General features: G+C 36.1%; 1 protein-coding gene across 1 annotated transcript; it reads left to right on the top strand.

The window, feature by feature from the left end:
* Positions 1 to 7477: 7477 nt before the first annotated feature.
* On the top strand, positions 7478 to 9391 carry LOC145054540 (pectinesterase-like). The gene is made up of 2 exons (XM_079002767.1): positions 7478 to 8476; positions 8566 to 9391. Exons 1-2 carry the CDS (start codon positions 7549 to 7551, stop codon positions 9255 to 9257), a joined length of 1620 nt encoding a protein of 539 aa, XP_078858893.1. The 5' UTR covers positions 7478 to 7548; the 3' UTR covers positions 9258 to 9391.
* Positions 9392 to 15979: the final 6588 nt, after the last annotated feature.

Here is a 15979-nt window from a genome sequence, read left to right as displayed (position 1 = left end):
GATATATTAAGGACTTTAAATCAACTAACTTGAATTCTCCCATTATAGATGTCTAGTTTAGACAGCTAAGGTCTTCCCAAATCTTTAGGAACAAGTTTCCTAATGAAGATGATATCCTAAATGGCAACCGAGGTGAAAGATCAATCCCTTTGTTGTGCATTAGTGGGACTGGAAATCATACTTCACTTCCTCCACCTCCTCCAATAAATCTCCCTATCCCACAAGTTTCGAGACCTGATAAGTTCTAAGTCAATCAATCCCTATTGGCAAACAAAGTCTATATGTGCTTAGGTCTTGGAGATTAAGTCCCATATTGACAAGCTGGGAGAGTCAGGTGTTGAAGTCTCGAGGTAGCTGGCTGTTGACTTGGTTCTTCAGTCACTCCCTGATGATAGATCACGACATGACCATTAATGATCTTACCTATTTGCTTGATGATGCTGAATCAACAATGATTTGGAGCATTGGTAAAGCAAAATTTATTTGGAAGATCAACTTCCCAAACTTCCATGGACATTGACAATGGTAACATTGGAAGTCCAGAAAAACTTTCTCTTCCCAATTGAAAGGGATTTTCCATAGTCAACTCGGTTGACCAAATGGTAAAGAGAAAGGCTAAGTCTGTGTACCGTTTCCAAAGAGTCCATATGTTTCTGTTGCCAAAGGAAGGGCATTGGTTGCGAAGCTGCCAAATTTATCTAAAAGTCCATAAGGATAGTAAAGTCAAATGTTTGACTCTGCTTTAGGTAAGGTCCATTATCTAACTTTATTAAGTTTCTATTCTAAGATTCTTATTGCATGATGTAACTGGGTCACATATTGATGTTTTAAAAATCAAAGAAGAGAGAAGAAACTTAAAGGAAGTATATGCTGATTCTGATCGTGAAGATGGATTTCGATCGCATGGTTCGGTGATCAGAATTTTGAGTTGTTACTTAAGAGTTATGATATATTTCTTAGGAATAGATAACAACAAGTTTTCCATATGGATTGTAAGGATAAGTTTTCCGTAAAGTTTTAAAATAAAAGAAAAATGGTTTTGATTTTATTTATTTTACGTATCCTTACAATGGTATTTGTGAAAAAGGTTGTTGCTTATATGTTTCCATTGATAAGCAATATGGGTATATGGATTTGATTCTTTCATTAGTGGTAGTGTCATAATTTACCAAATAAGGAAAGATTCTCATCACCCAAGTTTTAGTTGGATAGAAACTTGGAATCATGCAAGTTGTATTGTATGATGAATGAAAATTTTTATCTTTGGTAAATTAAGACTAATTCCTTGTTCACATTCGCATGTGAGTCAAGCGAAGGACTAAATGATCGGGTACATTAAGTTGTGCACTAGTCAGGTCCACCACAAAGGTAGATAAGATTATTCGTTATGATTTACTAAAGTTTAGTAAATATGATTATGCTTACGAGTTGAAGTGTAATTCTGAAACATTGGAAAAGTTTCAATGTATGGCATAATGAATAAGAAGAATCAAATAAGGCAGAAAGATAAAAGTTTCTCCAATCTGAAGAAATGGGAGAGTACTTGTGTATTCTGTTTTATGATTATCTTAGTGATTATGGAACCATATCACAATTGATCCTCTAAGGACACCTTAGTGTGTTTGTTGCCTGAGGAGAGGAATCGTAAATTGTTGAAATGGTTAAATCAAAACATAATTCATACTTCGTTCCAAAAACAAATCCTAGAGTTATACTCCAAGATTGTAACTTGAGTAACATAGTCTTTAGAAAGTTCATAACACTTGTCAAATGTAGAGTAAGATGTTTCCTATTCTTGTACATTTGAGATTGGTAAGTTGTGATGTTTTGGATAAAACAAAGACCAGCTAAGACCAATAGTGAGAAGTGTTTAACTTGATAAGAATCTGCACTAGCTATTGAATATTTATATTGTCAAGGAATGGTTCTTGACAAAGAGAAGTCTTATATGTCAAGAGGACAGTGGGAGTCTAAAAGATTCTGAAATGGTTTCAAGAACTAATCAAGAGTTTTGTTAATCACTAGCCCACGACTTGAGGTTTGTAATCTATCGTGTTGACATATTCTTATTTCTGTGTCTATTCCAGTTAAAAGTTGATTATGCTTGTGAGTTCTATGAATTCTTAATTGTTTGCATAACAACCTGGAAGCAATGGTGGGAATTGTGCTACCAGGTGGCAAGAAATTAAGATTGAACAAGTTCAGTCCATATGAGTTTGGATTTGTCACTAACCTTGTCTTGTGATTATGGTTATGACAAATTCACATGGATAGGAACACATACACCATAAAATCTAAGTGTCATAAGGTTTCTCTTCGATTCATGAAAATGATGGTAAGGAAACTCTTTCACTAAGTAGATTTTGAGTAGATAGCAATTGCGAGAATGACAAAAGGTCTAAACATTATGATTACAACATCCCTCTTCATAATTCTTTAGACACACAAGTGAGCTATCTAAGGAAAGGTGTATGGTTTTGATAAAGTCTTATCAAAGAAATTGCGTATCAGAAATCTGAACTTTGGTAGAAAAGTCAATAAAGTGTTGGTTTCTAAAAGTCCAGCTGATCTCTGGATACATGTCAAAGCTAGTGGGAGCATAAGTGTTATGCTAGTAAGATAATAAGCATTATGATAGTGGGAGCATGATTATTATGCTAAGTGTTGCAAGTCAGCAATATTAATTATAGAAAACAAAAGTTTCAATTCGCCTTGAAAAAGTTGTTTTGCTATAATTAAGGGAGAGGATTTTATACTTCACTCCAATTCTACAAGCTTAGATTGAGAATTTAGTCTACTTTAGTCAAGAATATATATGAATGTTATGCTGGAATGGTTCAACATAAGGAAAATTCTATATATGTTGCGTTCTCAAAATTCGATTATGATTACGACATCCCTCTTCATAGTTCAAATTATGAAAACATGGCAAATAAAAAATTTTATAGCATAAATCATGTCCCATATGCTTTGGGTATAGGTTTGATTACATGTGCTATAATATTCATCCATTCTAAATTTTCCAAATGCCTAGGGCATTAAGATGGAAAAAGGAATAGAACTGGAAATGACAAAAATGATTAAGCAAAATTGTTGAGGACAATCTGAGGTTTACCAAAGATTGGTTGCTCATGGACAATTAGAAGTATAGAGTAAGGACCATATTGACATATTTTGAAAAGAGGCAACTCTTGTTCAGTAGTGATGGTCAAAATGGTAATATGGAATTGTCTCCATAGGTGGAAGTTATTCTTTGAATCTGTGTAAGATTAAAGAACTTAATGCTAAGAAGGATGTTCAAAGGAATATACTTTGAATTTGAGACTTCATTTCCATGGAATTGTTTTCCATTGGAATACTTTGTAATGTCTGTTGCCAAGTCTTTGTGACTTCTGTGCATAGTCATTACAAGGGGATCATTGCATATAAGTTTAGAATCTAACAGATTACAGTAAATGGCAAGAGTTTGGTATTCTTGCATTTACAACAAGGATTGGAATTGTGAAATGAGCCTCATTGGAATATTGTCAATTGATCTATTTCACAAAGAGAGGACCATATGTAAACATAGTATGCATATTTGGAGTATGGCATAATTGTTGTTTGGAAAAACATAGTGTACATGCTTGGAGCATGTGATAACTAATGTTTTAATTCAAGCATAAAGTTGATTAATCGAAACATAAATAATGAGTAATCAATATGGTGCTTATATAAAAGGTGTTTTTATTTACACTCAAAGTGTTGGGGCCATATAAGATTAGTATTATTCTTGTGTTTCACTTTGCATGTTTTGACTTCCAGAATAATTATGTTATGGTATATATCATATTATTCAAACCATACACAGTCAGTCATATGTTGGAAGTAGATATGAATCAAGACTGTCATGAATTTGGCTTGTATGATTTTTCTAAAGTGCTTTAGACAATGCAATGGTTGCTACAACATTCATGAGTACTCATAAGGGCTGAGTATTGGATTCAACCCATGCTCACTTGCATCACTTCATAGAATTTATCTCGAGTGATCGTGAGACGGTAATATCATATAAATCTTCAAACCTAGAGATATGAGTTGTTGACTATGAGTTGGTTATTCATTGGTTGTACGAAAACGCATTGGTAACTCGATGTTTTAAAACGTGCCTTTGTGAATAATTCAACAAGTAGTTAGTACAAGCATATCAATCGAAGTTTATCTGTTCCTTCTAGAAATAGAAACGATATCTGGGCCCCTCGATGATTTGGTTTTGACCTATGTACCGGGCCCGGTCAGAACCTAATTGATGTGTTCAATTTAGTTCTATGTCGAAACAAATTAGAGATCGAGAAACAAATGTTGGACAATAAGTAAGACCATGTTCCATGTGTTTGTCCGGCTGATATCATGAGAATAGAGGATTATATGATCACTTATCTTAAATGGCGTATCATCATCATCTTAGTTCTGAAAGACTTTGAAAGAGCTACGATTGCTAGTCGGATTTTGAAGTCATATTTGCAAATATAGTTATTAGACTTATCCAAGTGGGAAATTGTTGGATATAGTGTCTAAGTCCATAACTTTATTTGGTATGTACTTGACCCGACCCGACATGGTCCATTTGGGTTGCATGGCATTGCAGTACTTGGATAGACAAAATGAGAGAAAGTACACTTGTGATTATTAATATATTATAAGTTCTAATATATTAATAATAGTATTATTTAATTAGTATTGATCAAGTATTAATCTAGTATTAATTTGGTGATCAAAGCGAGACTAATTAAATATATAGGGTTGATTATGACAATCATCAATTCTTTTATGGTGGATTAATGATCCATGATTTATGGGTTTGGTTATAACCATATGGAGCTCCATGGGAGTTACAAACCCATGGGTCATGAGCAATGAAGAGTCATGACAATTAGGGTTTACATTTGTAACTCCTAATTATGACACACTATAAAAGAAACCCTATAGCATGCAAAATCGGACTAGGGTATTCATAAGAGGGCATAACCGATTTTTGAGGCTAAGTGACATTCTCTCAAGTTATTCTAAGTTTGTAGTGTTGTGTGAAGCATTTGAGGCACAGAATTTGGGGTGCTAGGCTCACAAAGTCTTGAAGGAATCCAAGCAACAAAAAGGTATGTATTTCTGCTAGTTTTATGTTTTATATATTCCCCATGCCATGCTAGTTAGCAAATAACCTTGAAAAAGAAATTTGCGTGTATATATAGAAAATATAGATTCAAGGTTATTAGGGTTGCATGTACACTTAGGAAGTGTTAGAATGCTCAAAACCCATCAGTAATACAGTAATTTAGTTCAAAATATTCGACAAGTACATCAAAAGTAAACAACTAGTAGGGGTAATATAGTAATTAAGTTCAAAAGATTACCCCACACTACATCAAAATATATATCACATGCATTACCCCACTACACCAAAACCTAATTACTCTAAGGTCACAGGTTTGTCTTGGCTACATCCAGTTCCATCCTTGACTTTAACATTTTTCTGAAGACCAATTTCTGTGATTCTTTCTGAAAACTTTCTCACCCAACCATCATCATTCAAAGGAACCTTCTTCATAGGACTTCTCTTCACATGAGCCTTCTTCACAGGAGCTTTCTTGACAAGAGCTTTCTTAACATGATCTCTCTTGATAAGAGCTTTCTTCAGAGGAACTTCATTTACAGTAGGAGTAGGAGTGCTTGGAGCTGGAGTTGATTGGCTTGGACCTGCTGTGCTTGGAGCTGGAGTTAGCTTACTTGGGCATGTGGCTTTGTTGTGGCCAGTTTGGTGGCAAATGGTACATCTAAGAGGAATGCCTGCCCTTGACACAGTATGCCTTGTGTGCCTACCATTTGGCATAATGTTCTTTCAAACTTCCCTCAAATTTAGACAATGCTAACTTTTTTTGCATTCCTACACTACCCAACACTCACATTAATGTTGTATCTCTTAGATACTAGGGCTTTCATTTTCCTAAAACTCAGTTTAGGACTCTCCAAAAATCATTCACAAATTGTTTCCCTATCCACTTGTATGAAACAATTGACCTAAGTTTGAATGCCCTAGAGCACTTGTGCTCTGTTATAAGAGACTTAATCTGAAAAGTGTGTTCCTCTTTCATCCAGGAAGCATACAATCTAAAAGGGCATGTTGGATTCTTTCCTTTACAACACCTAACTAGCAACCTACTCTTGTCATTCATTTCATACCACAGATCATAACCATTTGCTACAGCATAACAACTAAGAGAGTATTTAAGTTCAACAGTAGTGGAGTATTTCATACCTAATTGAGGCTTCATCTCATTCCATTCCTGAGTATGATCATGTCTTGGGTAGATAGGTCGTATTGCATTATGATCTTCTTCATCCAAGTCATCATTCTGTATTTGACAAAGTTTGTTGAGGAATTGATCATTGAAATTTCTTTTGAGGGATAGAACTTCATCGTCCTCTACATGTTCAACTTTCAGACCATCTTCTAAAATGGAGTCAACATCATCAATAGAAACCAAATCATCATCTTCAAGGTCTACTTCTTCCTCTTGAATCCAATCAAACAAAGGTTCATGATGATGATCCACATACACATCCAATCTCTTCTTTTCATTGATATCTTCAAGAAACTCGTTAACATCGCAGTCATTTTGAATAACATGTAATCCCTCCGACAACCTCACTTCATGTGGACAGTAATACACATCTTTGCATCTTCCGTTAGTAAGCTTTTCAAGAAAGGGGATGAAATCAGGGAAGTTCATCTTGTTCACAACCGTGTATGGTAAAAAGGCTTTTACTCCTTTTAAATACATCAATAAGGTAGGTATGAACACCCCATTATAGTTTACATCAACGATTGTATCTGCACCTTCTGCCATTGTTGATGTTGATTGTGAGTCAAGAAGTTTGAGGGATTATCGACTGAGTAAATGGAGGAATTGGTGATTAAATGAGCCATAATTGTCGTTTCGATCAATGTGGTGTAATTTACCAATATCCAAGTAAGGTGATATGTGGATGTCATCGGACTATTTTATTTCGAGAAAATAAAATAAACATCGGATATGACCGGTATACCGGGTACAGACGGTCAAAATGATTGCATAACTACAAAAAATCGAGTATAAGGGTTTCATTTACAAAAAAAAAAAATAATAAGGACTAAATGTATACATTTCAAACAGTATCTTACCCTATCAAGTCATTTCCTTAATATTCCAACTTATTATAATTTTAGGAAAAAAGCTACAACCTTTTATATTAAGTTGCCTAAATAAGCGAATATATTTCATATATTAATTCCTTCGAAAAAATTATTGCAGAAGAAAAAAGGGATATTTTAATGATGTAAATTACTTAAATATCCCTTTCTAAAACATATCAATCACAATAGTTCCAAACATTATGGGGCCTGGATGAATAGAAATTAAAACAAATAATTGAAAATATCCGTTATAGCAAACAAGATCAATACAGATATGCCGGTCACCATTCATTTTTAGCCTCCACCCCACTCTAATAATCAAACACCTCTTTGTTAATATGACAGGTTCCACTAGGAAGTCAAAGATCTTGTTAGTATCTGCTTCGATTCTACTCATAGTGGTCGGAGTTAACTCTTCGAACATCATCAAATCATCATGTAGCCTCACTCTCCACCCTGACCTCTGCTACTCCACGCTTTCCGGCGTCCCTGAAAAGGTCAACACGCCAAATGACGTCATCGGGCTGGCTGTCAACAAAACCAAGGAGATAGTCCAACGGAACTACTTCACCATAAAGAAGCTTACACTTAGGACAAATCTTACACAACGTGAGAAAATCGCTCTCCATGACTGTCTGGAAATGGTCGCCGACACCCTCCAAGAACTCAACCAGGTCATCGTTTTACTGGAGACATATCCCACCAAGAAAGGGATTCGCCTTCGTCGACATGTCGATGACTTAATGACACTCATGAGCACCACTCTCACCAACCAAGAAACATGTATCGATGGGTTCTCCCACGACAAACATGATAGGCAGCTTCGTGAATCGCTTATCGACGGCGAGATCAACGCCGGGAGGTTATGTAGCAACTCACTGGCCATGATCAAGAACATGACCGACACAGATATGGCTAATGATCAAGTCAATACAATCGGCAGGAAGTTAAAGGAGGAGTGGCCGGAGTGGTTGTCCGCCGGAGATAGGAGGTTGTTGCAGTCAGGGACTGTGACACCTAACGTAGTTGTTGCCGCAGATGGAAGTGGGGACTTTACAACGGTTTCTGCTGCCGTTGCGGCTGCTCCTAACAGAAGCACAACCAGGTACGTGATCAGGATAGCTGCAGGGGTATACCGGGAAAACGTGGATATCCCGAGTAATAAACTGAACTTGATGTTTTTGGGTGCCGGAAGATCTTCCACCATAATCACCGCTAGCCGAAGTGTCGCCGGCGGCGTCACCACTTTCAATTCCGCTACTGTCGGTCAGTACCACTGATCAGTTGTATATGATATCAATGTGTTGTGTTGTATATAAGTTTCTCTATGCTAACTTTCAACTGTTTATATGCAGCGGCGGTGGGTGCCGGATTCCTAGCACGGGGCTTAACCTTTCAAAACTCGGCAGGGCCTTCCGGGAATCAAGCGGTGGCGCTACGTGTCGGGTCAGACCTATCTGCATTCTACCAATGCGGCATGATAGCATATCAAGACACCCTTTACGTCCACTCAAATCGTCAATTTTACATCAACTGTTACATCGCCGGCACCGTTGACTTCATCTTCGGCAATGCCGCCGCCGTGTTGCAAGACTGCGACATCCATGCCCGTCGTCCTAACCCAAACCAAAGGAACATGTTTACTGCTCAAGGCCGGAGCGACCCTAACCAGAACACAGGGATTGTGATTCAAAGATCAAGGATAGGAGCTACGTCTGACCTTATACCGGTTCAAGCAAGCTTTCCGTCGTACCTGGGTAGACCATGGAGGAACTTCTCGAGAACGGTGGTGATGCAATCAACGATTAGTGACGTGATTAACCCAGCAGGATGGTTTCCTTGGGATGGGGATTTTGCGTTGGATACTTTGTATTACGGAGAGTATCAGAATACAGGGGCTGGGGCTGATACGTCCAATAGAGTGACATGGCCGGGGTACAGGGTGATTACCAGTGCGACGGAGGCCGGAGGTTTTACTGCCGGAAACTTTATCAATGGTGGTAATTGGTTGGCAGGCACCGGCTTCCCTTTTTCTCTTGGGCTTTGAGGAATATTGATTCTGTATATGAATAATGATTGAATAAGTTGTTTGATATAACAACAACAACAAATATTGTATTTCTTTGAATCCAATATTGTAAGTTTCACCATAAATGATGAACAAAGGTAAAGTTTAAGGCATGTTTCGATGGATAAAACTTCTCATTTAAAGTTTTCTTTTTCTTAATTAAGCAATTCTTCAAAAACCATAATTGTTTGGTCAGGTATTTACATATCAATCGATCTTTCATGAGTTTGGCGTTTATTATTTTATTATTTTGTGATATTTTTGAAATAAATAATTTTTTTTTAATTTTAAAATTAAAATATTATAATATATATATATATATATATATATATATATATATATATATATATATATATATATATATAAAATATGATATGATAGTAAATTGCAATTAATATGTATTTTTGTTCTTTATTTTAAAATTTTATTTTAAAAAAATGATTATTGTTTATACTTTGATATTTAATTTTTTAATCAACCCGTATAATATAGAAGTTTTACACCTAGTAGTAAAACTGACAACATAGCTACTTTTCAAAATTTTAAGATTTTCATTTTTGAAATTTTATAATTCTCGTAAAATATAAACTGTAGAGTATTTTTCATCTGAAAGTTTAAATTTGTTAGATACTTTACAAAATGTTTTCTATGTTGTAGTTGTTGAAGCAATTTATATATTTTATTGGAGGTAGTTGTTGATGTAGACCTTGTATTTATTCAAAGTTGTATAAATAAATCGTTCAATCACAAAAATGACCGAGATTAAGGAATGTTAGATCACAAAATGACAACCAAAATGACAATCTTTCTACATAAAGTCACAAAAAAGTCATTATCTCGTAAAATATCTTTTACAAAGCTATTTTATTTTGGGAAACTAGTTTGGTAAGTACTTTCATTTTCCCAAACAAAATTAACTATTTCCAAAATGACAATATTAATATTATAAATATAATATTGTAAAGATATTACTTCTAAAATTTATGGTTATTGTGTAATAAACATAATCAAGTGGTTAGTTGTTGACATGTCTCTTTTGATCAATTTTGTGCTTTTTTGAGAAATTAAATAATTTACTTTCAAATATCAACAAGTTATACTATATTAAATTTAAAAATTAACAAAAACATATCATATAATAATAAGTTCATTTTTGATGATTTAACAGATTATTTATTAAATAGTAAATAGCATCTGTATATAGAGCTGAACATGATACGATATTAGTTTATTTTTACTCAAATCGTATACCGTACCACCTATAGTTAGTACAAATTTTTTGTTATCACTATCGTACCACGTATATTTGATACCAACTTGTTTGACTCCCACCAACTTTTGATTGGTAAAAACTGGTGATGATATAATTACGAAGGTCTCGTTTAATAGTTGTTGTTTGTGAAAGTGTTGTCTGTGAAACTTTTCTTATTAGAAAAGAAAGACCGACTATACTCAATGATGAAAAATGACCATATTATCCTATTGTTTTATTTTGTGATGCATAAAGTTGCTGAATAATTAAAAAAATATACAAATTGTCATACAAAATCAAAATTAAACAATATTCATTTAAAAACCCAACGTGTAATTCTTGACCTAGTAGTGGTGGGATGAATAAGATTTTTTAAAATAAATTACGATATTGTGGTGTTGTCCAACAAAAAAAATTAATACAATAAAAATGAATTAAAAAATTAACTAAAAAAATTAATAATCCAATAAAATAATTTTTATTAATATATAAATATTATATATATTATAAATAATATTTATTAAAATATAATAATCCAATATAAAAATTAATCTATAAAAAAAGAATTAAAAAATTATTTAAAAGAAATTAATAATCCGATAAAATAATATTAGTTAATATACAAATAGTATATTAAAAATAATATTTATTAATATATAATAATCCAGTAAAAAAGAAATAATGCAATAGAAAAGAAATTATATATATATATATATATATATATATATATATATATATATATATATAAGAAATTAATAATCCAAGAAAGAAAGAGACGATGTTTGGGGCATAATTGTCTTTCCAAGTATCATTTGATTTTCTAAGTAATTTAGGGTTTTAGACTGGAACTCGACAAGTTGGGGAGCTCTAACTCGTCGAGTAGAAATCGTTTTTGGATGCGGGACTTAGGATCTACTCGATGAGTTGGAAGGCTCAACTTGACGAGTAGACGCTGTAAATAGAAATCCTAATTTTCAGGGATTTGTACTCTATTTAAAGAACTTATGGCTCATTTGTAGCCTCTCTCATCGTTCTTACAACCCAGAGAAACCCTAGTTCGAGCCTTATACCTTCTTGAGAGAGAGAGAGAGAGAGAGAGAGAGAGCTTTGGAGAGTGATTTTGGTGTGGTTGTGAAGGATTTTGAAGCTTGAAGAAGAAGGAGTAAGGAGAGAAGCAGTAGATCCGACATCTACTCTGTATTGGTGACCATCTTGAGGTATAAAGTCGTTATCTTGATCTTTAGTTGCTTAGATCTCATTTTATGGAAGTAAATGGTCACTTTTGGTGCATAATGGTATCATTCTTGGATTGGAACTTGTTATGAGGATAGGGTTTCAGATCTGGACATCTCTAGACCTCCATGGACATAAAGTTGCTCACTTTATCTATTCTTAGCCTTTCTCCATGCCCTAAACTTTGCATAAACCTTAGTTTGAGTGTTTTAGCCTCTTAAGGTCTTGCATGCACATAAAGTTGGCAACTTTACATGATAACTACACCCTAGGGGGATATATCTGTAGTTTGAAGTCTTAAATTCCCCTGGAAAGGACTAAACATGAAAAGGGCTAAAGGGACTCGACGAGTTGCTTAGCCAACTCGACGAGTCGGGCAAGGTTCACTCGTTTTTGGGATCCCGAGTGATCTCGGTGAGCTGATTAGGGGTTTTGGTCTAGAGATTTCGGCTTAGAGTTTTCGGCCCTTGAACACTGAAGAACTCGAAGAGTTACTTGGGTAACTCGGTGAATTGACTCAGGATTTCAGTTTTATGGACCTTGAAGGAACTCGACGAGTTGGGGTCAATATGGACTGTTGACCTTGACTTTGACCAGGGTTGACCAAGTTTGACTGTGAGAGAATTTATAGTATTCTGGGATTTGACAAGTTAATCACATGTTGGTTATAGGTAGTTGAGTTGGAGTAGCGCGTTGGGACTTATATGATCTTATCATAGCAGTTCAGCATTCTAGAGAGGTGAGTCTTTTCACCATACCAATGGGTCTAAGGCACCAAGTCCGACCCATTTTACGATATGTGGATTGTTGATTGATTATGCATTATGTTAGTATAACTCTTGCATGGAAGACCCCTCGGGGGTTCCCGTGGTAGTAGATTGAGACGATGCGGGGGTTCCCATGACATTAGTGTAAGACCTTGGAGGGTTTCCATGACATTCTATTATATTTGCATGTTTTGCTTGTTTGTTATTTCTTGTTAGTAAAGACCATGTGGGGGTTCCCATGGCAGGAAGACCATGTGGGAGTTCCCATGGCAGGTAGTTAAGACCACGTAGGGGTTCCAGTGGCACTAGGTGTAAGACCTTGGAGGGCTTCCATGACATCCTTATATGTCGTATGCATGGCTTATATGGTTTATGTAGCTTTCATAGCTAATATGGATTATGTGATTATGTGGATTGTGTGGAGTATGCTCTGGGGAACTCACTAAGCATTAACTTACAATTTGTTGATTGTTTCAGGTACTTCTGAGCCTAAGGGAAAGGGCAAGGCTTGATGGCACGACATGCACTCTCTCAGGTATTCTATAGGACACTCTGATATTTGAAATAAAAATGTTGATATTATGAATTTTAAAACAATTGTTCTTGAGATTTTGTGGTTTAATGGAAATGTTTTGATTATTAAAAATGAAAATTTTCTTTTGAAAAATTGGGTCATTACAAGTTGGTATCAGAGCCTTGGTTTGAGGGCTTCGGGCACACTCTCGGGTGTGTCAGGACTCAAACTAAGGACATGGTAAAATTGTTTTAAAAAATATGAGTAAAAAACTTCTTAAAATGGAAAAGAAGAGAGTGCAATACGCGTGATCGACCGAGCATAGTAAGTAGTTCCACAATATGTTAGCCATGTTATACTGATATTTGAGTTATGATAGTCGGATGTGTTTTGCTATGTGTATGCTTCTAAAATTGTATATGGTCAGGAGCATATAGCCTTAGAATGATTGATTTGGCCTTATTTCTTGTTCCTTGTTTGGTTGTAGACCTAGGGTAGAATCTATTATTCGAAAGTCTATTTGATCCTTTTCTGTGTATAATTTGCATGCATAAAGGCAACCTGTTATGATTGGTCTAATTTCTGGTTTGATGTGGGTAGAAAAAATCTTAGGATAACTTAGGGTTTGAATTATGTTTTGTTCTGGGATGAATTAGAGTTATCAGGTAGAACCTTGGTGAAGGTACAGGTAGGTGTAGAAGGTAGTATTGGGCCCGTACTACTGAAAACACAGGACTTGTACCCTAACTGATGTTGCATCTGGAAGCTCTAAGGAGAACCGGTGTGGGAGGATCCCCTTTTTGGACATCTTGATCATTATGACTTATGACATTGCAGTTCAGTATGGTGGTGACACGATTTGGAGCAGGTGGATCAGGATCTGGATCTAGGTCGGGTGATGGTATCGAGCCCGTTGATGAGAGGTTGCGCGAGCTCATTGCAGTCGAGGTTATGAGGGGCATCCTTGGCGCCACCCCAAGGATTTTTGGGACGGCCGAGGATGGGATGACGGAGATTATGGAGGGGAGTCTCAGATCATTCAGAGCCGAGATTGTTGTGGGCCAGGTCGGGGCCCAAACTCCCTCGCTCCTGGAGTACAAGGTGTGACATCCCCATTTTCACGGCCAGAAAAGACCGATTTTGTTTATGATTTATAAAAATCAGAGTACCTCTTTTAATAAAAATGTTGCGGAATTTGTTCCCAGTAAAACATGATAAACACGTTATCAAAGAATTTCCGAAGAAAAGTATTTTTATTCATTTTAAAACATTTGGGATGTCATTGTCAATACAGAAACATAAGCATAAACAGAACTTACATACATTATCACTAGTGATTTATATCTCCTTAATCTCTCAGTGTATTGTGACTTCATATCAACACCTGTGATATAAATAAACTGAGTGGGTCGGGTTGGGAAACCTGGTGAGTACATAGGGTTTTCAACCCACAATAATATAATTATTATATTTTAACATCAAACAATCAACCCAATTACCCATTCCCATTATCTTCTTAAGGATTTACCCTAAGGGTAAGCTAATCCTTGTTCATTCATTCCTAAGGATCATCCTAAGGAAACAACATGAAGTCCATTGTTGCCAATGACACAGTGGTCAAGCGCAGCTGCTAATATTATCACTTAGGTGCAGTTGCCAGAATTGGGACATTTTCTACGAGGCGCTTCTGCCGGTATTGACCTTTAAACGCTACTGTCATGGTCATAAGGCTCCCTATTAGGCGCAGCTGCCAATACTGTCCTTAGAGCGCAGCTGCTAGGACGTTTACCGTAGATCTAAAACATCTACAGGTTGTGGTGTAGCTGCCAGTGCTCATCTATAGGGTACTAGGTCCACTGCTGCCAATGTTTACCTATAGGGCACTAGGTCCATACTACTAATGTCCCTCTATTTCAGCTTTTATCCCTCATCATTCATATACCCATGTTTTACCCAACATATTTTGTAGATATAAAATACTTTATACAACTTACATCATTTAAAACATGTATAAAAATCTTTCACCAACATAGACAACAAGTATTCAGACAATATGCACACATAGCACGTAATTTATATTAAAATACTTCATATCTATGTGTAAGATGAAAGTAACTATGCACTCACCTGAAAAGTTGGTGATTCTGCCCTCGAACAGCGCTTCGTTATCTCAAAACAATTATTCCTCGATAAAACCTAGTATCAATACCACTAGGGTTTAGTCTAACGATAACCACTACTAATTAATAGTCTGACTATTATTACTATTATATAAGCGTTAAACGATACTTATATAACTCATAATAATAGCCCAAATAATTATTTTAAGGACCTAATAACATTACTATAATTATTTGAAAGCTATATTAAAAATTGCGTAAGTGTAGCTCACTTACATCAGATTTTAAAGAAAACCGGACTTTGCTCGGAGTAGCGTTGTGAAACCGAAAGACCCTTTTCCTCGGGACTCCGGGAGCCTCGGGGCTTCCTTTGGGTGCTAGGGGTTTTATCTAGGGTTTAGGAGGGTTTAGGGGAGCTAGAGAGAGAAAGAAACTAGAGAGAGAAGTGAGAAATGTGTGAAAAAGTCGGAACCCTCGCCCCCCCCCCCCCTTTATAGCATACGAGGCCTCAGACTACGTTGGGCGTAATCCTTGCCTAAGCGGGGCGTAACTGCGGATAGGGTTTCCACCTCGGATCCAGCTGTCTCAGACTCGTCAGAAGGATAAGGCCGAAGGTATGCGGTGCGTACTGGATCTCGTACGCGGGGCGCAGTGTGAGGCTACGTGGCGTGACCCGAAGCGAAGCCTTGGTCAGCAAGCAACGTCTCAAAAGCAGCCACATCATCAACTTCTCGCAGATTTTGCAATTTTACACTCCGACTTCTAAAAATCATATCTTTCGCATACGAGCTCCGTTTTCGACGTTCTTTATATCC

Source organism: Lactuca serriola, chromosome 5 (assembly GCF_051521515.1).
Source record: "Lactuca serriola cultivar US96UC23 chromosome 5, Lser_US96UC23_V15, whole genome shotgun sequence".
Lineage (NCBI taxonomy): Eukaryota > Viridiplantae > Streptophyta > Magnoliopsida > Asterales > Asteraceae > Lactuca > Lactuca serriola.
This window is presented reverse-complemented; position numbering and strand designations above follow the sequence as displayed.